General features: G+C 43.0%; 1 protein-coding gene across 3 annotated transcripts in view; it reads left to right on the top strand.

Moving 5' to 3' along the window:
- LOC109907722 (dedicator of cytokinesis protein 3) overlaps positions 1-26,770 on the top strand; it is a 63,328-nt gene that overhangs the window by 9,502 nt on the left and 27,056 nt on the right. For 2 of the 3 annotated variants that reach the window (XM_020505878.2, XM_020505874.2), the window contains exons 4-14: positions 1,919-1,974; positions 3,945-4,041; positions 7,962-8,110; positions 18,384-18,468; positions 19,867-19,908; positions 20,201-20,379; positions 20,723-20,804; positions 21,020-21,080; positions 21,194-21,341; positions 23,734-23,822; positions 24,635-24,760. In XM_020505878.2, coding sequence (XP_020361467.1) covers positions 1,919-1,974; positions 3,945-4,041; positions 7,962-8,110; positions 18,384-18,468; positions 19,867-19,908; positions 20,201-20,379; positions 20,723-20,804; positions 21,020-21,080; positions 21,194-21,341; positions 23,734-23,822; positions 24,635-24,760 — 1,114 coding nt within the window. The remainder of the gene's footprint in view (positions 1-1,918; positions 1,975-3,944; positions 4,042-7,961; positions 8,111-18,383; positions 18,469-19,866; positions 19,909-20,200; positions 20,380-20,722; positions 20,805-21,019; positions 21,081-21,193; positions 21,342-23,733; positions 23,823-24,634; positions 24,761-26,770) is intronic. The other variant, XM_020505879.2, reaches the window with a different exon arrangement.

The raw sequence follows: 26,770 nt of genomic DNA, 5'->3' as shown, positions 1-26,770 counted from the left end.
CACATACATACTGATGGATCATCTGTGTTAAAAAGTGTTTCTACCACTCACACAGAGGCCTACAATGTGGCACTGTGTTTACTGTACACTTCATCTTGCTTCCAATGAGATGAGTGCAATGGGAGAATACGTTGGTACTTGCATCTAAGATAAAAAGCATGAAGCCATTTGTGTTGAGAGCGAGAGACACCGACCCATCCACCCACCCACTATCAGGTGTCTCCTGCTAGTACATTCCCTCCAGAGAGCCTGCTCAGGCTGCTGTTTTGACATGCAGTTCCATGTAAACTGGCAAACCTAACCTCCAGGTAGAGCTCCATTAACACACTGTCTCCAAAAGGTACAGTAAGATGCACAGAAATGCAAAAATACATCACAAAATGACAAACAGGGTTTCCTTTCGATTTGAATTCGATCACAAAGTGTGCAGGCATTCATCTTAATTTTTTCTATGGTATTATTAGTACCTGCCTGCACCTGTGGAAGTTTGTTGGATGTGTACGTACACTATGTTTGAACTAAATAGGTCCAGCACCTCCAGGCAATGTTCCACTATAGCTGCTGCCATCGATCTGTTCTGCACTGCAGTTCATGGTTAATATATATTACTGACGCATCCACTTCCGATCCAATCAATTGTTCAGTAAACCATGTTTATAACTGTACCTGTTTTTTCGGCTTCATGTTCCAAATCAAAATGTCTGACACATGATACCAATCACTGAGTAGCTTTTTATAAAAAACATTTAAAACCCCCTTTTTCTTCACAATTTCGATTTTGTCTCTTCGTTGCAACTTCCAAACGGGTGAAGGTCGAGTCATGCGTCCTCTGAAACATGATACGCCAAACTGCGCTTCTTAACACCCGCCTGTTTAACCCGGAAGCCAGCCGCACTGTGTCAGAGGAACCACCGTTCACCTGACGACCGAGGTCAGCCTGCAGGCGCCCGGCACACAACAAGGATTCACACAATGAACAATAAAGCAACCCTCCCATATTCTGGACGACGCTGGGCCGATCGTGTGCCACCCTATGGGACTCCCGATCACGGCCGGTTGTGATACAGCCCCAGTGCCTGAGACCACTGTGTCACTCGGGAGGCCTCATTCAGTCAGTATCTTAATAAGCTGTGAAACCAGTGAAGAACCTGTGATACCTTAGTCTGGCCCTGGTCCCAGATCTGTATGTGGTTTTACTCCTCTTCAATGTCATGACAGTGATAGACAATACCTCTGCTGTCTCATCATTCTTCTGAGTCAAGCTGAAATAAAAGGTCAGTCAGATTGAGTTGTCAGGTAACATACTGTTCCAGAAAGACACACTAAAACTCCTCACAATCCTGCCAGATAGCTAGAGGTCTTATGGGATGCCAATGCCCGTTCTGCTCTCACTACTCTCATCAGCTAGTTAAAGTCCCCCACCAATACGCCTCCATTTTTATGTACTCTTCCTCCCACGCTCCCTCACTTGCCCTCATACTCTCCCTGAGCTGCCACAATTAACTGTGCTCACTGTGCCCAATTCATCACATCTGGCAGATTAGAGCCAGAGAGAGGAACTGCAAGGGTTGCAGTTGGCACTGTTCTGTCTCTCATGCCCTTCCCAGCTAAGCGACAATTGTGGCTGAGCTGCTGCATATTCAGTTTGTGTGTGTCAGAGAGTTAGAGCAGTATTAAAATAGCCACAATCTAAGCGTAGCTTGTTGCTACAGTAGTTTTTCGTCTGTCAAGAACTCCGCTCCTCTAACTACTGCTCCACATTACAGTTGACCAATGCATATCATGTACAACACAGGGACACACACATGCAACATGTGGGACATACTGTTTACATGCATGCAGAGCACAGGACTACGGTCTTCAGTTGCAGCACCTTGCTACATTTTTCTCTTCTACCTCTGCCCTTTCCATCCATCAGGGTATATTCCCAACCAACTATGTCCACCTGAAGAAATCCACAGTCACCAACAGAGGGTGAGTCTCTTCCTGTTAAATCATATGAGCCCAGTTTGTCAGAGATACATTCAGGTTTGAAAATTATTGGCACCCTTGATAATGATGAGCAAAAACTACTATATCAAGTGAATAATACAAATACTGAGCTATATTGTCTGCAAAAACAATGGGGAAATTATATTATTTTACGACAATTGCTCAGAGCAAGAGATTTTGTTGAAACAAAAAAAGATGAGGGTCAAAGTTATTGGCACCCCTCTGTTCAATACTCCAGCACCCTCCCCTTGCGAGGATAAAAGCACTGAGCCTTTTTCCTAAATGTTTTATGAGATTGGAGAACACATTGGGAGGGATCTTAGACCATTGCTCCATACAGAATCTTTCCAGATCCTTGATGTCCTTCGTTCTGTACTTATGGACTTCCCCGTTCAATTCAAACCACAGGTTTTCACTGGGGTTTAAGTCTGGAGACTGTGATGACCCTTGCAAAATGTACAGACGAAGGACATCAAGGATCTGGAAAGATTCTGTATGGAGGAATTGTCTAAGATCCCTCCCAATGTGTTCTCCAATCTCAGAAATGTTTCTTTCTTTCTCTGAGAAATTGTATAATTTCCCTTTTTGTTTTTTTTGTCGTTGCATACAGCAGCTCAATATTTGTATTTATTTTATACAGTCTTTTTTTGCTCAGCTTTATCAAGGGTGCCAATAATTTCAGATATAAGGTGGAGAATCACTGGTTAATGGAAGCCAAAGGAAGCTCTATCTTTTCCACAACATATTGTAGAGCTGCCATTGGGTAAGACTTATTAATCAACAATGGGGTGGTGTGTGCATGTCCCACCCATTTCTGTTGCCTCGTTTCCCTCATCACTGATCTGTGAGGATCTGTAGTTAAACGGCATTAGGTCTGCTCTGCCAGTGAAGCATGCTCACACACACACACATACACACACACACACACATACACACACACACATACACACATACACACATACACACACACATACACACACACACACACATACACACACACACACACACACACACACACACACACACACACACACACATACACATACACACACACATACACACACACACACACACACACACGGACACACACAACACCAGTGGTCATCTGAGTTGTGCTGCTGTTTAAGGCACACAAGCTGTTCATGGCAGTGGAAGCAGAAAGAGGGCAGTGCAAAGACAAAGGGAGGCAGGCAAGCTCTTATACCAGCCAGTGTTGATGGAGATTAGATCTGCAGGCAGGGATCAGTGACAGTGTGGACTGGGAGGATCGTTCATAGTGTTATATCACCACCCTCCTGTGCACTTATAACACACATTCAGAGAGCTCTCGTTTGCTTCTAAAACAGGTGCAAACTTGGAAATTGTCATTATTACACTTCCCTGCTCAAAGGGTTGAATTTGGGAAATGTGCATTGCAGTTTAGTCTAGTTAATGATATGAAAACACTTACAGGTTCTCCCAGGGCATCAGAGCTATAGTATAATTCTGGCTTGTTATGTAATGGATGGACTGTCTTGTGTTTTTAACTAGACATGTTTTCTATAGAACAAATGTATGCAATACATTATAGAATCCAAAGCCAGAGTGCAGAGAACCACATTTCACAACATAATCTGGCTATCTTCTCCTTTTCTCCTGCTTAAGGTCTTTCTCTTGTCTTTCATTTAGTGTCATGGTTGGCACTCTGAAATATAAATTGTCCGTTGTGGTTTTGCTCTAGTGATCCTTTATAATCCTAATTTCACAATTGAGTGAAATATAGTTTTTTCCATCATGAAAGAGTTATGTCATGACAGTGCCAGCACAGGGCAGTGATCGAAGTGTGCGTGTGTTGGTTCGTTCAATTGTGTTTTTGTTTTTCTCTATTTGTACTGTCGGCAGATATGTCTCTGTCAGTTTTAGGTTTTCGAGTGTCTGACTCTGTTTCTATAACTGTGTGTGTCTCACCCTAGGCTGTGTGAGACGGTGGTGCCTCTGGAAGATCCCATTATCACTGAGACCACCTCCACCCTGCAGGAATGGGGCGTGCTGTGGAAGCAACTCTACGTGGTCAGTATCGCCTCACACGGACTCCATTTAAATGCAACGTACAGGGTTAGAAGAGTGGTTGATCAGAAAGGGAAAGAGGACAGGAGCTGCACCCACCCCTGCGTTACATACTTAGCTCAAAAGATTTGATGAGATATATTTTTACCTGCAGTATGCAGTGTTCACCTCATTCAATAGCTGAAAAAGCCATGTCTATTTGCAAAAGACTGGGGGATAGCAAAAACCATTGGGGTTGAACATACTGTATATACATCCCCTTCCCATGATTCCCCATAGCGTGTCATATAGGCTGTAATTCCACTCTTCGTCTTATCCTGCCTATGTATCTCCCAAAATAGTAATTGTCTATAAATAATGTCGTAGTAGATAGCTATCATAGGCAATTTCACAGAATGTAACTCTGCCATTACTATACTTCTTTGCCTAACCTGGTCCCAGATCTCTCTGTGCCGTAGCCAACCCTTCTATCGTTGGCATGCCATTCATGACAATGACAGTCAGAGGAGATGGCTAAGGAACACCGATCTGTCCCTGGATAATGTTCATGTTATGGGCTATTATACAGTCATCTTAAAACTCAATGCAGTATTGTACATTCAGCCAGCATCATCATCACCCTCCCACTGTGTAAATGTTTATGGAGACCTAAATAAACTCTAATCCTGCTAAGTGTGGAAGGGGCAGGGGGATATACGTAGCTGAGGTTTGACCTGAGCAGAGGGAGGGAGATTTTGTCGAGCTTGGCTGGCAGCGACTTTTTACATAACCTATCACTGAGGACTGCTCATGCTCAGAGCAGCCAAGGAGCCTAGGGCAGGACTGTGGTGATGTAACTTCCTGTCAAGCACAACAAATTCGAACCACTGATTTAACACTACTCATTTCGGGCACTCACTCGGCCCCCCTGTGTGGTAGCCAGTCACCACGGTTACCATCCATAAAAACAGGATGTATCATTGGCTAAATCAGGGGTGTCAAACTAATTTTCCCCGGGGGCCGCATTCCTTCTTCGAGGTCCGTAGGGCTGCACTGAAAATTGGTTATATTTCCGCGAGATATATAAATGGTCCTCTATCCATCGTTCTTGGAATTTTTATGCTCCTTGACTTTCTAGCTTTCATTTCGGTGATTATTAGTGAGCTGGACACAGTGAAGAAACTAATAATGTAGGTCCATTGTCATTTCTACACAGTTTGGATTTGATTTCAGTCATTTGCAAGTACAGTGCCTTGCGAAAGTATTCGGCCCCCTTGAACTTTGCGACCTTTTGCCACATTTCAGGCTTCAAACATAAAGATATAAAACTGTATTTTTTTGTGAAGAATCAACAACAAGTGGGACACAATCATGAAGTGGAACGACATTTATTGGATATTTCAAACTTTTTTAACAAATCAAAAACTTAAAAATTGGGCGTGCAAAATTATTCAGCCCCTTTACTTTCAGTGCAGCAAACTCTCTCCAGAAGTTCAGTGAGGATCTCTGAATGATCCAATGTTGACCTAAATGACTAATGATGATAAATACAATCCACCTGTGTGTAATCAAGTCTCCGTATAAATGCACCTGCACTGTGATAGTCTCAGAGGTCCGTTAAAAGCGCAGAGAGCATCATGAAGAACAAGAAACACACCAGGCAGGTCCGAGATACTGTTGTGAAGAAGTTTAAAGCCGGATTTGGATACAAAAAGATTTCCCAAGCTTTAAACATCCCAAGGAGCACTGTGCAAGCGATAATATTGAAATGGAAGGAGTATCAGACCACTGCAAATCTACCAAGACCTGGCCGTCCCTCTAAACTTTCAGCTCATACAAGGAGAAGACTGATCAGAGATGCAGCCAAGAGGCCCATGATCACTCTGGATGAACTGCAGAGATCTACAGCTGAGGTGGGAGACTCTGTCCATAGGACAACAATCAGTCGTATATTGCACAAATCTGGCCTTTATGGAAGAGTGGCAAGAAGAAAGCCATTTCGTAAAGATATCCATAAAAAGTGTCGTTTAAAGTTTGCCACAAGCCACCTGGGAGACACACCAAACATGTGGAAGAAGGTGCTCTGGTCAGATGAAACCAAAATTGAACTTTTTGGTAACAATGCAAAACGTTATGTTTGGCGTAAAAGCAACACAGCTCATCACCCTGAACACACCATCCCCACTGTCAAACATGGTGGTGGCAGCATCATGGTTTCGGCCTGCTTTTCTTCAGCAGGGACAGGGAAGATGGTTAAAATTGATGGGAAGATGGATGGAGCCAAATACAGGACCATTCTGGAAGAAAACCTGATGGAGTCTGCAAAAGACCCTGAGACTGGGACGGAGATTTGTCTTCCAACAAGACAATGATCCAAAACATAAAGCAAAATCTACAATGGAATGGTTCAAAAATAAACATATCCAGGTGTTAGAATGGCCAAGTCAAAGTCCAGACCTGAATCCAATCGAGAATCTGTGGAAAGAACTGAAAACTGCTGTTCACAAATGCTCTCCATCCAACCTCACTGAGCTCGAGCTGTTTTGCAAGGAGGAATGGGGAAAAATGTCAGTCTCTCGATGTGCAAAATGTGATAGATGTGATAGAGACATACCCCAAGCGACTTACAGCTGTAATCGCAGCAAAAGGTGGCGCTACAAAGTATTAACTTAAGGGGGCTGAATAATTTTGCACGCCCAATTTTTCCGTTTTTGATTTGTTAAAAAAGTTTGAAATATCCAATAAATGTCGTTCCACTTCATGATTGTGTCCCACTTGTTGTTGATTCTTCACAAAAAAATACAGTTTTATATCTTTGTTTGAAGCCTGAAATGTGGCAAAAGGTCGCAAAGTTCAAGGGGGCCGAATACTTTCGCAAGGCACTGTGTATATATATGTTCTTGGAATATTATTTATAACTCGCGGGCCGGATTAGACCTCCTCGCGGGTCAGATCTGGCCCCCACGCCATATGTTTGACACCCCTGGGCTAGATGTTTACACATTTTTATTTGTTTTCATTTAATGTTTTGCGCTCAAGGCATATTGCAATTAGAATGCATCGTGGTACCTCAGGGAGCGATGGCCTTTGAATTAGTGTGTATCTGTTGTAATGTACATAATTAGGCCTCACAGAACAGCCGACCGAGAGGCCTAATCGGCTCTGACTAAAATCGTTGTTTTCCTACAGCCACCAGCAGGTTGAGAACATGGAATGTTTACCCTAATTAAATGTCCATGAACGTTGTATATGCGGTTAAACTTTGCACTTATCTAAACAAAACTGGGAGGTAGTGTGGGCTTGTCAGGCCAATGGGAGGAATATAAAATGCTTCAATTAAAAGTGCTGTCCTTGATCATGGAGAAAAACTACATTTGCTGTAAGGACTGAGTTGGACATATATTTTTATTTGTATAATTAATTGTGCTGGTACTTTAGCTCTATCAGTGGAACTCATGTGGTAACTATGTAGCCTCCAGTAGAAAAGAAAGACCCTTGTTGGTTGTTTGTTAACAGAGAAACAGGTTTCACCGAACACCCATTTTTCCTTTATAGCTGTATAATTCCTGCATAATTATTTAATGACACAGCCATGCTAGTGTGTTTCATTAACACTCATTACAGTCTCATAACCCTGACCTTCTACTACTGTCAGGAGGAACAATTGCAATCTAACAGCAGCTAGTTGCTTAGTTGTGTGTTTCATAATGGAAGTCTATTTAAAACCATGGATTGAATCATGAGGGTGCCTGGAGCTGGAGTTGCTGTTACTTCCATAGCAGACCAGGGAACTCTCATAAGAATAGAGATACTGACATAGAAACGTCAGAGTCCAGATCAATATAGACATACTGTATTGTGTCCAAGAGCCAATTTGTTATGTTATATGTCTGTTTTGATCATATTGTTATGTGTGTGTGTGTGTGTGTGTGTGATCCCCACAGAAGCACAAGGTGGACCTGTTCCACAAGCTGCGTCATGTGATGAATGAGCTCATTGACCTGCGCCGGCAGCTCATCCAGGGTCACCTGGCCCAGGACCAGACCAGAGAGATCAAACGCCACATAACCGTGCGCTTGGACTGGGGCAACGAGTGAGTTGATGTAGTGTAGCGCATGGGCCAGGGCCCATATCATGTTTGTGTGTGCATTTGTAATACTGTATCCTGCTACAGAACATAATGTAGATGTAATGTATTGACACGGTCATTTAGCAGATTTGTTTATACAAAGCGATTCCCAGATAATCTATACAGTGGGTATCATAAGTATTCACCCCCCCTTGGATTTGTTTAATAAAAATATTACTAATATACCTTGATTACAAGGCCCTCCCTCGCTCTCCCTTTTTCAAATCAGATCCCGCCTCCGTTCTGCTCCTCCCCACCTATAGGCAGAATACACCTCCCGTGGTAAGGATTGTTCATCGATAATCTGATCAATCGGAATCTATGCTTCAAGATTGTTTTGATCACGCGGACTGGGAAATATTCCGGGTCGCCTCTGAGAATAGTATCGATGTATACACTGACTCGGGAAGGGCATAGAGGATGTTGTTCCCACTGTGACGATTCGATACTTATCCAAACAAAAAAACTTTAATAGATGGCAGCATTCAAGCAAAAATGAAAGCCCAAATTACCACATTTAACCATGGCAATGTGACTGGGAACATGGACGTGTGACCTCTGTAAGGCAATCCGAGGCAACACGTGACTTGCGCTGAGTGTACAAAACATTAAGGACACCTTCCTAATATTGAGTCATACACCCCCCTTTTACCCTCAACAGCCTAAATTCGGCTGTGCATGGACTCTACAAGGTGTCGAAAGCATTTCACAGGGATGCTGGCCCATGTTGACTCCAATGCTTCTGAAAGTTGTGTCAAGTTGGCTGGATTTCCAAGTTGGCTGGATTTCCAAATTGGCTGGATTTTTGAGTGGTAGACCATTCTTGACACACATGGGAAACTGTTGAGCTTGAAAAGCAGTGTTGCAGTTCTTGACACAAACCGGTGTGCCTGGCAACCTACTACCATACCCCATTCAAAGGCACTTAAATATTTTGTCTTGCCCATTCACCCTCTGAATGGCACACAAACACAATCAATGTCTCAATTGTCACAAGGCTTAAAAATCCTTATTTAACCTGTCTCCTCTCCTCCCCTTCATCTACACTGATTGGAGTGTATTTAACTCCAAGTGACATCAATAAGAGATCATAGCTTTCACCAGGATCCACCTGGTCAGTTTGTCATGGAAAGAGCAGGTATCTTTAATGTTTTGTACACAGTGTATGTGGCAGAGACTCCAGACAATCACGGATTATAAAGGGAAAGCCAGCCACGTTGCGGATACCGACACCTCGCTCCCGGACGAGCTAAACACCTTCGCCTGCTTCCAGGACTGTGCTCTCATTCTCCATGTTCGACGTGAGTAAGGTATTTAAGGGTGTTAAACCTCGCAAGGCCACCGGCCCAGATGTCTTATTCAATCTAGTCCATATCACCATCTGTTGTCCCCACTTGCTTCAAGATGTCAACCATTGTTCCTGTACCCAATAAATTGAAGGTAACTGAACTAAATTACTATTGTCCCGTGGCACTCACTTCTGTCATTTTTATTATTTTTATTTTACCTTTAGTTAACTAGGCAAGTCAGTTAGGAACACATTCTTATTTACAATGACGGCCTAGGAAAAGTGGGTTAACTGCCTTGTTCAGGGGCAGAACAACGGTCATGAAGTGCTTTGAGGCTAGTTAAGGACTATATCACCTCCAACTTACCCGACACCCTAGACACACTACAATTTGCATATCGCCCCAACAGATCCACTGATTGAACAATTGCCATTGCACTGCCCTATCCAACCTGGAGGAGAGAGATACTTATGTAAGAATGCTGTTAATAGACTACAGCTCAGCCTTCAGCACCATAGTGCCCTCCCAAGCGCATCACTGAACTCAGGGCCCTGGGACTGAACCCCTCTGTGTGCAACTGGGTCCTGGACTTCCTGATGGGATGACCCCAAGTGATGAAGGTAGGTAACAACCACTCTGCCATGCTGATCCTCAACACGGGGGTGCCATAGGGGTGCGTGCTCAGCCCCCTCCTGTACTTCCTGTTCACCCATGACTGCATGGCCACCCATGTCTCCAACTCAATCATCAAGGTTGCTGACAACAACCGTGGTAGGCATGATTACCAACAATGATCAGACCGCCTACAAGGAGGAGGTGAGAGCCCCGGTGGAGTGGTGCTCAACAAAATGAAGGAGCTGATCGTGGACTACAGGAGAGGGCAGAAAACACGCCCCAATCCACATTGATGGGGTCACAGTGGAGAGAGCCAAAGCTTCAAGTTCATCTACGTGGATATCACTGACAACCTGAATTGGTCCCTTCACACAGACGGCATGGTGATGAAGGTGCACTCTTCAACCTCAGGAGGCTGGAGAAATTTGGCTTGGCCCCTAAGACCCTTACAAACTTCTACAGATGCATCATAGAGAGCATCCTGTCGGGCTGCACCGTCTGCAACTGCAGGGCTCTCCAGAGTGCATAGTCTAACACATCACTGGGGGCACACTGCCTGCCCTACAGCACATCTACAGCACCCAGTGTCACAGGAAGTCCAAGAACATCATCAAGGACCTGAGCCACGGCCTGTTCATCCCGCTATCATCTTGAACTGGCTCTCTTGAGGAAAGGAAGACCCAGAGTTACCTCTACTGCAGAGGATACTTTCATTAGAGATAACTGCACCTCAGATTGCAGCCCAAATAAATGCTTCACAGAGTTCAAGTAACAGACACATCTCAACATCAACTGTTCAGAGGAGACTGTGTGTATCAGGCCCTCATGGTTGAATTGCTGCAAGGAAACCACTTACGAAAGGACACCAATAGTAAGAAAAAAACTTGCTTGGGCCAAGAAACAAGAGCGGTGGAAATCTGTCCTTTGGATAATGACCCAACACACCTCCAGGCTGTGTAAGGACTATTTGACCAAGAAGGAGAGTGATGGAGTGCTTCATCAGATTATCTGGCCTCCACAATCACACGACCTCAACCCAATTGAGATGTTTTGGGATGAGTTGTACCGCGGAGTGAAGGAAAAGCAGCCAACGAGTGCTCAGTATATGTAGGGACTTCAAGACTGTTGGAAAAGCATTCGAGGTGAATCTGATTGAGAGAATGCCAAGAGTGTGCAAAGCTGTCATCCGGGCAACAGGTGGCTACTTTAAAAAATCTAAAATATATTTTGATTGAAAACTTTTTTGATGTCTTTACTATTATTCTACAATGTAGAAAATAGTAAAAATAAATAAAAACCCGTGGATGAGTGGGTGTGTCCAAACTATTGACTTACTGTGTGGCTGAAGTATTCATACCCCTTGACTTATTCAACTTTTTGTTGTGTTACAGCCTTAACAAAACATGTATTAAATTGTTGTTTTTCCTCACCCATTTACACACAATATCCCATAATAACAAAGTGAAAGCATATTTTTATTTTAGCACGTGTATTGAATTGAAAATTAAATGCAGAGATATCTCATTTCAATTAGTATTCACACCCTTGAATCAATACATGTTAGAACAGCTGTGAGTCTTTCTGGGTACGCCTCTAAGAGCTTTGCACACCTGGATTGTACAATATTTGCATATTACTTGTTAAAGATTCACCCAGCTCTGCCAAGTTGACATAGAATTTAAAACCAATTTCAGTCAAAACCGTAACTAGGCCACTCCAGGACATTCAATGTCATCTTGGCAAGGCACTCCAGTGTATATTTGGCCTTGTGTTTTAGGTTCTTGTCCTGCTAAACTGTGAATTTGCCTTCCAGTGTCTATTGGAAAGCAGACTGAACCAGGTTTTCCTGTAGGATTTTGCCTGTGCTTAGCTCTCTTTACATTATTTTTTTATCCTAAAAAAACTCCCTAGTCCTTGACGATCACAAACATACCCATAAAATGATGTGGCTACCGCATTGTGTGTTGGATTTGCCCCAAACGTAATGCTTTGAATTCAGGACATAAATTGAATTTCTCTGCCACATTTTTTGCAGTTTTACTTTAGTGCCTTATTGCAAACAGGATGCTTGTTTTGGAATATTTTAATTCTATACCGGCTTCCTTCTTTTCACAGTCATTTATGTTAGTATTGTGGACTAACTGCAATGTTGTTGGTCCATCCTCAGTTTTCTATCACAGCCGTTAAACTCTGTAACTGTTTTAGTCATGATTGGCCTCATGGAGAAATCTCTGAGTGGTTTCCTTCTTCGTCTCAGACAACTGATTTAGGAAGGACACCTGTATCTTTGCAGTGACTGGGTTGTACCACAACAAAATGTGGAAAATGTAAAGGGGTGTGAATACTTACTGAAAGCCCTGTATATTTATGTACAATATAGTGTGTATTTATTTATTTATATATAACACACTACCTTTCAAAAGTTTGGGGTCACATAGACATGTCCTTGTTTTTGAAAGAAAAGCACATTTTCTGTCCATTTAAAATAACATCAAATTGATCAGAAATACAGTGTAGACATTGTTAATGTTGTAAATTATTATTGTAGCTGGAAACGGCAGATTTTTATTGGATTGTCTATATAGGCGTACAGAGGCACATTATCAGCAACCATCACTCCTGTGTTCCAATGGCACGTTGTGTTAGCTAATCCAAGTTTATCATTTTAAAAGGCTAATTGATCATTAGAAAACCCTTTTCTGCAATTACAGTGGGGCAAAAAAGTATTTAGTCAGCCACCAATTATGCAAGTTCTCCCACTTAAAAAGATGAGAGGCCTGTCATTTTCATCATACGTACACTTCAACTATGACAGACAAAACAGACAGAATTTATTTGCAAACTATGGTGGAAAATAAGTATTTGGTCACCTACAAACAAGCAAGATTTCTGGCTCTCACAGACCTGTAACTTCTTCTTTGAGGCTCCTCTGTCCTCCACTCGTTACCTGTATTAATGGCACCTGTTTGAACTTGTTATCAGTATAAAAGACACCTGTCCACAACCTCAAACAGTCACACTCCAAACTCCACTATGGCCAAGACCAAAGAGCTGTCAAAAGACACCAGAAACAAAATTGGAGACCTGCACCAGGCTGGGAAGACTGAATCTGCAATAGGTAAGCAGCTTGGTTTGAAGAAATCAACTGTGGGAGCAATTATTAGGAAATGGAAGACACACAAGACCACTGATAATCTCCCTCGATCTGGGGCTCGACGCAAGATCTCACCCCGTGGGGTCAAAATGATCACAAGAACGGTGAGCAAAAATCCCAGAACCACACGGGGGGACCTAGTGAATGACCTGCAGAGAGCTGGGACCAAAGTAACAAAGCCTACCATCAGTAACACACTACGCCGCCAGGGACTCAAATCCTGCAGTGCCAGACGTGTCCCCCTGCTTAAGCCAGTACATGTCTAGGCCCGTCTGAAGTTTGCTAGAGAGCATTTGGATGATCCAGAAGAAGATTGGGAGAATGTCATATGGTCAGATGAAACCAAAATATAACTTTTTGGTATAAACTCAACTCGTCGTGTTTGGAGGACAAATAATGCTGAGTTGCATCCAAAGAACACCATACCTACTGTGAAGCATGGGGGTGGAAACATCATGCTTTGGGGCTGTTTTTCTGCAAAGGGACCAGGATGACTGATCCGTGTAAAGGAAAGAATGAATGGGGCCATGTATCGTGAGATTTTGAGTGAAAACCTCCTTCCATCAGCAAGGGCATTGAAGATGAAACGTGGCTGGGTCTTTCAGCATGACAATGATCCCAAACACACCGCCCGGGCAACGAAGGAGTGGCTTCGTAAGAAGCATTTCAAGGTCCTGGAGTGGCCTAGCCAGTCTCCAGATCTCAACCCCATAGAAAGTCTTTGGAGGGAGTTAAAAGTCTGTGTTGCCCAGCAACAGCCCCAAAACATCACTCCTCTAGAGGAGATCTGCATGGAGGAATGGGTCAAAATTCCAGCAACAGTGTGTGAAAACCTTGTGAAGACTTACAGAAAATGTTTGACCTCTGTCATTGCCAACAAAGGGTATATAACAAAGTATTGAGAAACCTTTGTTATTGACCAAATACTTATTTTCCACCATAATTTGCAAATAAATAAATTAAAAATCCTACAATGTGATTTTCTGGATTGTTTTTTCTCATTTTGTCTGTCATAGTTGAAGTGTACCTATGGTTAAAATTACAGGCCTCATCTTTTTAAGTGGGAGAAATTGCACAAGTGGCTGACAATACTTTTTTGCCCCACTGTATGTTAGCACAGCTGAAAACTGTTGTGCTGATTTAAAGAAGCAATAAAACTGGCCTTCTTTAGACTAGTTGAGTATCTGGAGCTTCAGCATTTGTGGGTTCGATTACAGACTCAAAATGGCCAGAAACAAAGACCTTAATTCTGTAACTCGTTTTTCAACCACTACACACATTTCTTATTAACAATCTATTGTTTTGGCAAGTCGGTTAGGACATCTACTTTGTGAATGACACAAGTAATTTTTCCAACAATCGTTTACAGACAGATTATTTCACGTATAACTCACCGTATCACAATTCCAGTGGGTCAGAAGTTTACATACACTAAGTTGACTGTGCCTTTAAACAGCTTGGAAAATTCCAGAAAATTGTGTCATGGCTTTAGAAGCTTCTGGTAGGCTAACTGACATAATTTGAGTCAATTGGAGGTGTACCTGTTGATGTATTTCAAGGCCTACCTTCAAACTCAGTGCCTCTTTGCTTGACATCATAGGAAAATCAAAAGAAATCAGCTAAGACCTCAGAATAGAAATTGTAGACCTCCACAAGTCTGGCTCATCTTTGGGAGCAATTTCCATACGCCTGAAGGTACCACGTTCATCTGTACAAACAATAGTACGCATGTATAAACCCCATGGGACCACGCAGCCGTCATACCACTCAGGAAGGAGACGAGTTCTGCTTCCTAGAGATGAACGTACTTTGGTGCGAAAAGTGCAAATCAATCCCAGAACAACAGCAAAGGACCATGTGAAGATGCTGGAGGAAACAGGTACACAAGTATCTATATCCACAGTAAAACAAGTCCTATATCGTCATAACCTGAAAGGTCGCTCAGCATGGAAGAAGCCACTGCTCCAAAACCGCCATAAAAAAGCCAGACTACAGTTTGCAACTGCACATGGGGACAAAGTTTGTACTTTTTGGAGAAATGTCCTCTTGTCTGATGAAACAAAAATAGAACTGTTTGGCCATAATGACCATCGTTATGTTTGGAGGATAAAGGGGGAGGCTTGCCAAGCTGAAGAACACCATCCCAACCATGAAGCACGGAGGTGGCAGCAGCGTTGTGGGGGTGCTTTGCTGAAGGAGGGGCTGGTGCACTTCACAAATAGATGGCATCATGAGAAAGAAAAATTGTGGATATATTGAAGCAACATCTCAAGACATCAGTCAGGAAGTTAAAGCTTGGTCTTCCAAATGGACAATGACCCCGAGCATACAAAGTCAAGGTATTGCAGTGGCCATCACAAAGCTCCGACCTCAATCCTATAGAAAATGTGTGGGCATAACTGAAAAAGCGTGTGGGAGCAAGGAGGCCGACAGACCTGACTTAGTTACACCAGCTCTGTGAGGAGGAATGGGCCAAAATCCACCCAATTTATTGTGGTAAGCCTGTGGAAGGCTCTCCGAGGTGTTTGAACAATCTTAAACAATCATCTTAAACAATTTAAAGGCAATGCTTCCAAATACTAATTGAGTGTATGTAAACTTCTGCCCCACTGGGAATGTGATGAAAGAAATAAAAGCTGAACTAAATTATTCTCTCTATTATTATTCTGACATTTCACATTCTTAAAATAAAGTGGTGATCCTAACTCACCTAAAACATGGAAGTTTTTACTTGGATTAAATGTCAGGAATTGTGAAAAACTGAGTTGAAATGTATTTGGCTAAGGTGTATGTAAACTTCCGACTTTAACTGGATTCCTTTTGTCCAGGTGGGTGAGGGCAGTGTGGAGTGCAACAGAGATTGCATCATCTGTGGCTCTGTTGGGGCGGTATGCAAATTGGAGTGGGTCTCGGGTTTCTGGGATAAGGGTGTTGGTATGAGCCAGAATGATAAGCATTTCAGGACTATAGATGTGAGTGCTACAGGCTTGAAACGAGTTGATATTACAGACCGGGTCAGGCATAGGAGAATACATGTGCCAGCTGTTCAGTGCATGCTCTCAATCCACGTCATAGTATTCCATCTGGCCTTGCGAATGTTAACCTGTTAAAAGGTTTTACTCACGTCGACTACGGAGAACGAGGTCATAGTTGGGCTCTCAGGCGCCTGAGCAATGGAGAAAATGGAGCAGCTGCATCCCCACATTTTTACCAGAAAAGTGTCATGATCCATTAGAAAATTTGTCATTTTCAATAATTAGTCATGTTTTTAGCTAGTCTGTACTAAGATGGATATGTCAACTTTATTTATTATATAATTAACAGTTAGCATTTTGCACCCCCTCAAGATGAATGGTTTGTCCCACTTGAAATGTTTATTGCCTCCCTCCTGCATGCCACTTTTTTGGTTCAGTTAGAAAGCACTAGTTGCACCACTGGTGTTTTAAAATCCAAAGGCACCTGCAGGCATTTAACACCACTGTGCATTGTTGCCATATATTTTCCCAACATCAATCGGTTAATCCTTAAGTCTATTGACGCCCCCTTGCATCAATCTAATTAACATAATATTCGAATCCCCATGAAAATCCTTCAGTTTTTAAGCTTGAGATGTTTTTTTTTGTTGCATGGGCTGCATCTCAATCCACCACATACCCCTATGTCAGCCTGTCGCGTCTGCAGTGGAAAGTGGCAGAGTTACAGCGCTGTTTGTCAGACCAGGAAACAGCCCGCAAATCGGGTTGTAGAGCAAAACGGAGTCTCCCCTTTCCAGAGTGGGGTTAAATTAGTTTGTAGCCCAAACAGTTCAGGTGCTACAGACAGAAGTTGGCAGACGAGTCCCGAGGGGCTTGTGGGGGTTGTAGAGCAAAACGGAGAACACCATCGTGCTCCTGATAGTCTCGTCTCTCAATAGTGGCCATATTAGTCAGTAGGCCAAACCATTCAGATACTACAGATGTTTTCTTGAGAAGACAGATTTCAGGATGTCTCCTCCTCTTACAAACAGCGCTGTAGCTCTGTCACTTTCCACCGCCGATGTAATGGATTGAGATGCGGGCACATGCACAAAAATATATATATACATTATCTCTAGCTTAAATTGACAGATTTTGATGGGGATATTTGTATTATGTTAATTAGATTATGGACTCTTAAGGATTAATTATTGGGGGTGGGACTTTCAGGGAAGGGAGTAGATTAGTAATCTAGTCATTAAACACATTTTCAATGTAATTTGTTGTGGCAAATCCTATGTCAATCAAATTTCAATGTAGTGTATTTATAAAGCCCTTTTTTCATCAGCAGGTGTCACAAAGTGCAATACAGAAACCCAGCCTAAAACCCCAAACAGCAAGCAATGCAGATGTAGAAGCACTTTGAAAGGCAGGAACCTAGGATGAAACCTAGAGAGGAACCAGGCTCTGAGTGGTGGCCAGTCTTCTGGCTGTGCTGGGCGGAGATTATACACATGGCCATTAAGGCCAGATTTTTCTTCAAGATGTTCAAGTAGTTGTTCTGTTCATAAATATGGATTCCCCTGTGAAGAAACAGTGTAAAATTGCAGGAAAAATATTAACAAATTATTTTATCAACAAAAAAATGCACCACCACTTTCAGACAAAGCCAGGTGCTCATGCTCTTGCAAGTATAAAAGGCAATTAGCTATCAAACCCTGTTTACAAATGGGATATTTCGGAATTTTGGCAATGACGCACGAGAGCCAGCTGAACGAGGAGCCAGATGAACTCAAGGATACCGTGAAGTCTGCATCCAGTATGAAGGAAGTTAGATGTAGTTTCGCCAGCCAATGCTAACTAGAGTTGATGCAATGACTGGAGGTGCGCTAACGCAAATTAGCGACTGCACTAACGCTAGTTAGCAACTTTCTTCAAACTGCAGGAAGACATCAAAATAATATCAATGAGTTCATCTCATAGATTGTAGATAAAGGGCTTTCGCAAAAATCCTGAAGTATCCCTTTAATAATAGCTTTCTGAACAAGACCTAAATGCCTTCTATGCTTGCTTATAAGAGTATTTAAGATGTATAAGGGTTTTTTTTTTTTTTTAGATAAGAGGAAATGCTTTTTCTGTGTTCTATGATGGTTAATGTTATGATTTGTTGCCTCCCACCTCTCGCTGGCTCTTCTTTCTCTCTCTCCTCATCTCTCTCTCAACAGGCACCTTGGCCTGGACCTTGTTCCAAGAAAGGAGTTTGAAATGGTGGATCCGGATCATATCAGTGCTTCTGAACTCTACAAAATGGTATGTTCAACATAGGGAGGTATTAATGTTGCATTCTATACATGGCCATTCTATATGGGTGTTATGTGTGAATGCAAATGTATACACATCATTTCCCCTATCAAACCCCTGGGAAATAAGAGAACAGTGATGTGCATTATTATAATGTATTTATGAATTGAATATTATTTTACAGGCACAGGGTACTTCCATATATTTGACTTAAACTGTTCTTCCTTTGTGTGGTAATATTTTAATGTAAGTGTGTGGGTTGTGAATTACTGTGTTTTTTGTATTTACTGACAAGTGTGTTTTATGCAAATGTATGTTGGAATCTGTGTGTGCTGTATGATTTGTGTTTGTCTGCCTTGTACACTTGTGAATGTATGTGTCTTGTAATGCATTTTCTTAGTAAGGGTGTTTGAGCGCGTGTGTGTGTGGCACAACTCCGCTTTTGTGGCTCAAACCAGTTAATCCCCCCTGCTCTTTAAGCCCACGTTTCTGCCATATTGAGAGTGTCCCTCTACAAGCGCACACATGACCAAAACTTGAATGTTCACTAGATGCACTGTGACAACCCTGTGAGAGGATTTGAAAAAACAATAGTTTTGGTTATTGTAATTGCAATACTACAGTCTGGGTTATGTAAACTAACCACATCTATAGTTGAGACACAATTCTATAAATAAGATATATCCCAAATGTGCTCTTGGAATTTGGAATAAGCTGTAGTAACATATTAGGGAGTTGTAAGCTAAGTGTACACCCCCAGTAAAAGGCGATTTTTGAATTTCTCAGCCTGATCCAGAATTAGGAAAGTGTAATCACTGCTCAGACGCAGATGTCATGTTTTGGGGGAGGCCGTCTTGGAAACAGGAGACCCAGTCTTTACCAATAGTGGAGGGTCAATATGCTGGTCTAATACCGTCTCCTACTTTTTATTTTATTCGCCTTTTATTCCTGTGCCATTTTTATCGGCTTTGCAGGCAGATTGTTAGTGCATTAAGTGTTCGGTCCAGAAACAACAGTGTGGTTCATCCCTGCCAAAAGCCTCCTCACTAGGTCGATGAAAGTGAGCTTGTTTTTGGCAGGGCACACAGGCCTTGGCACCTCTTCAGGTGGGAGTAAAAGAGATCTCTTAGTTTGCGGAGCAGAGAGGTTTGTGCGTGTGTGGGAGATATGTGCTTTGTCCTCTCCTCTCCCATGGGCTCATGCTTTGCCTCATGTGGACTTATTTTGGGGATACTGCTCACTGAAGCAACCTCTAGGCAAAATTGGTGGGCGCCTTTTTATCAGAATTCATGCCTCTATTGCACAGTACTATACAACAGGTGTGGGCTTTTTGTGAGGAACTAGTGTCTTGATCATGAATAGAATGTTTGACTAAACTAAAATCACTCTTCTCTATGTACCCCACAGCATGCATCCAGCAGACACTGTGGCCAGCCAAGCACAAACCAGGTATGAACTCAATAGAATCTGCTATGCGGTAGCTAGATAATGGATGGAGATGCACTATATGCATGAGAACTAATTTGACATCACTTTACTGACAAAACCCATGCCACCATTTTGAATGATCACTAACCATCAACAATATCGCAAATCCATTCAATGTGAACCATCACGTTGGTGACAAAACACATCCACGAACATGTCTACCACACAGTGACAACCTTCGAAGGGTAGATAGACGTAGCATGTGTGCAGTGCAGTCAGAGCTTTGCCCCTCAGTAAGGACCTGTCTTGTTAGTGTTCGTCGTCCGATCGTTCTCAGGGCGACAGCGTGCGTCAGCGCCATGGAGACGGTTGCCGTGTTCCGGTGCAACACCACCTCTTCATCAACCTGAAGAGTTTCACCTACAACACCATCAGCGAGGAGGCAGATGTCTTCTTCTCCCTCTACGACACCCGTGACAACAAACAGATCAGGTATATGCACGGTCAACACTAAATAAACACACACCGGACACACGAACACAACCTCTACAGGCACTTGTGCAAAAGCAAGCAGGTCAGTTACTTGAGAGGGAGCCACAGGACATCTTATTTTACTTCTATGATACATGTGACAATGAGCAGACCCGGTACTGGAGGGAGGGCTCCAGTACACACACAGCAAACATACAGGACGGACACACACACAACTCATACACACACAGGGCATGCACATATGCAGAACACACACACTCAAACAACCCAAGTCGAGTTGAATGAGTAAATGAAAAACAGTGTGCCTTGATTCATGTACTGTAACATATGTCTTCCTCCTCAGTGAGAAGTTTATGGTGAGACTGAACAAAAGTGGAGGACCAAAGAACCCAGAGAAGGTGGACCGTCTCTGTGCTCTCTTCACGGTAACTCTCAGCTCTACACCCTTAGATGATGGCTCATAGGATTTTAGCTTAGATGAGCTATTCTTAGATATGTTTTTCAACAGCAACCACGGTAAAACAGCAACAAATGTAAGTAAATAATGTGTTGTGTACGTAAACGCATGCCTCACATCCATGTGCTTTGAGTAAAGCTCCAGTATTTTCTTGTTAATAGTGGGTTTATGTTTTATTTTTAGGATCTGAGCAGTAAAGACCTGAAGAGAGACCTGTACATTGTTGCACATGTCATACGAACTGGTAAGCCTATGTGAGATGGAGTAACAGAATTATCACAATGTTCATTCCAGGAAACCTTGGAAAGTAGCATTCCTCATATCGAGCTAATGCGTTGTTGTTGATGTTGCCTCCAGGTCGTATGTTGTTGAATGACTCAAAGAAGGGTCCACCCCACGTGCAGTACAGGAGACCGTACGGCTGTGCTGCTCTGGCCATGAGTGACGTGTTCCACACCATCACAGACCTCCAAGAGGAGAAGGACTTTGTGCTCAAAGTTTACACGTGAGTCACTGTCTGATCCTGACTCGCATTCTACTTTTCAGTCTCATTTAGCAGATGATCTTATCCACAGCGACTTACAATGTATTTATTTATTTGACGGGGACAATGCACATGAACTAACATTTAAACTAATGTTTTTTTAAATACTAAACTGCTCTTTTGCTGATACCTCATACTATACCGTATGTAGCTGGAGTCTTTGTAAATACCAAGAGCTTGACTGTTTTGATGTGTTGTGCACTTGGACCAGAATGATAATGAAGTGTCCTCTGGAAAATCAATATCTGCTCAACCAGGGCCTAAGATTGTGCTCCTGGTGTGATGTGAATCTGGCTCCCTCTGTTAGGCACCACTCAAGAGACACTCCTGTACCCCCGCCAAGCGATGAAGAGATTAGAGAGGCAGAGAGAAAGGAAGACTGAAAGAGAGAATGTGTGTGTGTGTGTGTGTGTGTGTGTGTGTGTGTGTGTGTGTGTGTGTGTGTGTGTGTATATGAGAGCATGATGGAGATGACACTTAGACAAATGAACAAAGTTAGAGGACAAAGCTTGATGAGGAGTAGAAGGGGAAAATAACACCGAATGAAGCATTCTGACTCAGTGACTCAACAGATAGCTATAGCACATCCCTTACTGTCTGTTCTCCTGTATCCTCCTCCTTTCTTCCTCCACCTCTGTCATCCTCAGGGGTCTGTATCATGTGTTTTGGATGTGGCCTAGCCCGACACTACTGATTTCTACTGTGGCACTGATGCTCTTTTAAATGCTCTTTCCTCACATACACTACAGTGCAAAATGTATGTGGACACCCGCTAGTCGAATATCTCATTCCAAAATCATGGGCATTAATATGGAGTTGGACCCCCTTTGCTCCAATAACAGCCTACACTCTTCTGGGAAGGCTTTCTATTAGATGGAAAGCCTTCTATTCAGCTGCAAGAGCATTAGTGAGGTCGGACACTGATGTTGAGCGATTAGACCTGGCTTGCAGTCGGCATTCCAAATTCATCCCAAAGGTGTTCGATGGGTTGTCAGGGCTCTGTGCAGGCCAGTCAAGTTCTTCCACACCAATCACTGGTCCTCGGTTTGTGCCCGGGGGCATTGTCATGCTGAAACAGGAAAGGGCCTTCCCCAAACTGTTGCCACAAAGTTGGAAACACGGAATCATCTACAATGTCATTGTAGCGTCAAGATATCCCTTCACTGGAACTAAGGGGTCTAGCCTGAACCATGAAAAACAGCCCCAGACCATTATTCCTCCTTCATCAAACTTTACAGTTGGCACTATGCATTGGGGCAGGTAGTGTTCTCCTGGCATCCGCCAAACCCAGATTCGTCCGTCGGACTGCCAGATGGTGAAGCGTGATTCGTTACTCCAGAGAATGCGTTTCCACTGCTCCAGAGTCCAATGGTGGCTAGCTTTACACCACTCCAGCAAATGCTTGGCATTGCGCATGGTGATCTTAGGCTTGTGTGCGGCTGCTCGGCCATGGAAACCCATTTCATGAAGCTCCCGACAAACAGTTCTTGTTCTGATGTTGCTTCCAGAGGCAGTTTGAATCTCGGTAGTGTATGTTGCAACCAAGGAGAGATCATTTTTACGCAATGCGCGCTTCAGCACCAGGTGGTCCTGTTCTGTGAGCTTGTGTGGTCTATCACTTCGCGGTAGCGCCATTATTGCTCCTAGACATTTCCACTTCACATAACAGCACTTACAGTTGACCGGGGAAGCTCTAGCTTGGCAGAAATGTGACAATATTGACTTGTTGGGAAGATGGTATCCTATGACGGTGCCATGTTGAAAGTCACTGAGCTCTTCAGTAAGGCCCATTCTACTGCCAATGTTTGTCTATGAAGATTGCATGGCCGTGTGCTCAATTGTATACATCTGTCAGCACCGGGTGTAGCTGCATTAGCCAAATCCACTAATTTTGAGGGGGTGTCCACATACTTCTGTGGAACAGCTTGATACTGTACACTAAAGAAATTGTGCATTATAAAATGAACTATTTTTACGATGATGATTATAATTAGCCCTTTGCACATGTCTCAGAAAAAGCAAGCAGCGTTGTGAGCACAGAGCTGCCTCCTAAACTGTCCGCTCCGATAAGGCTTCAGCATGTGCATTTCCCCCCATGCCTCTCCCAGGGGCCCTTGGGCCTCCTCTCCTAGTGGAGAGGAGAAAACTTGCTGTCAGCTCAGCTTAGTGGCCTGTGAGTTTGGGGTAATATGCTGCTTGATAGCGTCCCCCCCAGCTGGTACCTTTTGTCCCGGAGGAAAACGCTTCTGGGACATGCTGTTCAGTTAGTCCCCCGGCAACCGTCCAAATCTCTCCATCTGTCCCCCTCTGTGTGTGTCGTTAATGCTTTTCTCCATCTTCTCTTTTTCTCCAGATGTAATAATGAGAACGACTGGTTTCAGATCCACGAGAACATCATCCGCAAGTCTAGCACCAAGTACTCAGCTCCTAGCACCAACTATGGTACATATGATGGCATCATTCAGGACTGTACATCTGTGGGGTCAGTTCCATTTCAATTCAGTCAATTCAGGAAGTAAAAATTGGAAATGAGTCATCCTCATCGAAGATAAATGGCAGTTTTCAATTCTTGAATTGAAATGACAATCTCCTAAATTGACTACATTTAAATGGAATTCTAGGACATTGTATGTTGTTAAAGGGTGTGAATTACCAACTAAGAAAGAAGGTAAGGTGAAAAGAACGTTTTAGACGTGTTATGAGATGTATACATTACTGGCCCTGTCTGTCCTCGAAGATTGAGTATTGATCACCATGACCGTGACAATCCGCATTGAGGTTAAGCTGAGGGAAAGGGCTGTTATTATTGATGTTTAACTGCATATGTCCAGGAGATAGAGGATATACTGTATTATCTGTGGTTAGGCATGTCAGTTCGTTTTAGTTGGACTGATAGAATGTCTGTACTACAAACATCTTTATGTCCCTCAGTGTTTTTTTCCTCCGAATCTCACTGGTATATTTCTACAGCATAATGTGAGTCACTGAATTCAGTCATCTTGTCTCCTCTGTTTTTCTATTCCTAACACCAACCACTTTTTCTCTCTCTTATTCCGTGCTCTGACTCCCATCTCTCCATCCATGCTCCTGTCTCTACCTCCCCCGCACTCTTAACATCCCTTAAATACCCCTCTTCCCTCACCCTCTTTCTCTCTTCTTTCTCTCCCTTTTCCTTCTCCTCCCTCTGTCATCCTCTTCCTCTATTTCCCCCTTTTGCTTGCGTGTTCCCTCCTTCTCTCCCTCCACCTCCCCAGGCCTCATCATCTCTCTACAGCTGCTGCGGGGGGAGCTGGATCAGATCAGGAGGGAGAATCATGCTGTGTTCAGCAGGTCCCTGGCCATCATGCGCAAACTCGGCTTCTCTGATGTCATCATGCCAGGTGAAGGGTAGGGGTTAGGATGATAGAACCGGGCCATGTTCAGCAGGGCCCTGGCCATTACACACAAACTGGGCTTCCCTGACATCATTGTGCCAGGTCAGGGGTAGGGGGCAGGGTTCATTAACTAGATTCAGTCATGGTGCGATTTGTTCAGTCATGGTGCGATCTTGAGCGGATAATCAGGGGGCCGGAAAATATTAACAAATAATTTGAAGACTGCAAAATGACCGCAAAAAGCCCAAACAGATATAATATTGAACTAAAACATAATCAATCCATTTTATTTTGTTACTTATCTTTAAACTCTGCATTGTTGGAAAATGACCCGTAAGCATTTTGCTCTTAGTCTACACCTGTTGTCTACAAAGCATGTGACAAATAACTTTGATTTGATCACATACAGTTGAAGTTGGAAGTTTAGAAACACTTAGGTTGGAGTCATTAAAACTTGTTTTTCAACCACTCCACACATTTCTTGTAAACAAACTATAGTTTTGGCAAGTCGGTTAGGACATTTACTTTGTGTATGACACAAGTAATTTTTCTAACAATTCTAACAGACGGATTATTTCACTTATAATTCATTGTATCACAATTCCAGTGGGTCAGAAGTTTACATACAAGAAATTGACTGTGCCTTTAAACAGCTTGGAAAATAACAGAAAATGTCATGGCTTTAGGAGCTGATTTGCTCATTTACATCATTTGAGTCAATTGGAGGTGTACCTGTGGATGGATTTCAAGGCCTACCTTCAAACTCAGTGCCTCTTTGCTTGACATCATGGGAAAATCAAAAGAAATCAGAAAGGCCTCAGAAAAAAATTGTACACCTCCACAAGTCTGGTTCATCTTTGGGAGCAATTTCCAAACGCCTGAAGGTACCATGTTCATCTGTACAAACAATAGTACGCAAGTATAAACACCATGGAACCACGCAGCCGTCACACCTCTCAGGAAGGAGACGCATTCTGTCTCCTAGAGATGAAGGTACTTTGGTGCAAAAAGTGTAAATCAATCCCAGAACAACAGCAAAGGACCTTGTGAAGATGCTGGAGGAAACAGGTACACAAGTATCTATATCCACAGTAAAACGAGTCCTACATCGACATAACCTGAAAGGCCGCTCAGCAAGGAAGAAGCCACTGCTCCAAAACCGCCATAAAAAAGCCAGACTACGGTTTGCAACTGCACATGGGGACAAAGATCATACTTTTTGGAGAAATGTCTTCTTGTCTGATGAAACAAAAATAGAACTGTTTGGCCATAATGACCATCGCTATGTTTGGAGGAAAAAGGGGGAGGCTTGCAAGCCGAAAAACACCATCCCAACCGTGAAGCATGGGGGTGGCAGCATCATGTTGTGGGGGTGCTTTGCTGCAGGAGGGACTGGTGCACTTCACAAAATAGATGGCATCATGAGGGAGTAAAATTATGTGGATATATTGAAGCAATAAGACATCAGTCAGAAAGTTAAAGCTTCCAAATGGACAATGACCCGAGCATACTTCCAAAGGTGTGGCAAAATGGCTTTAAGGACAACAAAGTCAAGGTATTGGAGTGGCCATCACAAAGTGCCGACCTGAATCCTATTGCAAATTTGTGGGCAGAACTGAAAAAGTTTGCAAGCAAGGTGGCCTACAAACTTGACTCAGTTTCACCAGCTCTGTCAGGAGGAATGGGCCAAAATTCACCCAACTTATTGTGGGGAAGCTTGTGGAAGGCTACCCGAAACGTTCGATCCAGGTTAAACAATTTAAAGGCAATGCTTCCAAATACTAATTGACTGTATGTAAACTTCTGACCCACTGGGAATGTGATGAAAGAAATAAAAGCTGAAATAAATAATTCTCTCTACTTTGACATTTCACATTCTTAAAATAAAGTGGTGATACCAACTGACCTATGACAGGGAATGACAAAGATATGACAAAGATTTCCAAAATTAAAATGACTTGGAGCTGATTTGCTGGTGTTTTTACAGTCTTATGTCAAAAAATAATTGCCCTATAG

The sequence above is a fragment of the Oncorhynchus kisutch genome, linkage group LG17 (assembly GCF_002021735.2).
Source record: "Oncorhynchus kisutch isolate 150728-3 linkage group LG17, Okis_V2, whole genome shotgun sequence".
Lineage (NCBI taxonomy): Eukaryota > Metazoa > Chordata > Actinopteri > Salmoniformes > Salmonidae > Oncorhynchus > Oncorhynchus kisutch.
Note: the sequence above shows the minus strand (reverse complement) of the source record. Positions and strands in the feature narration are given on the sequence as shown.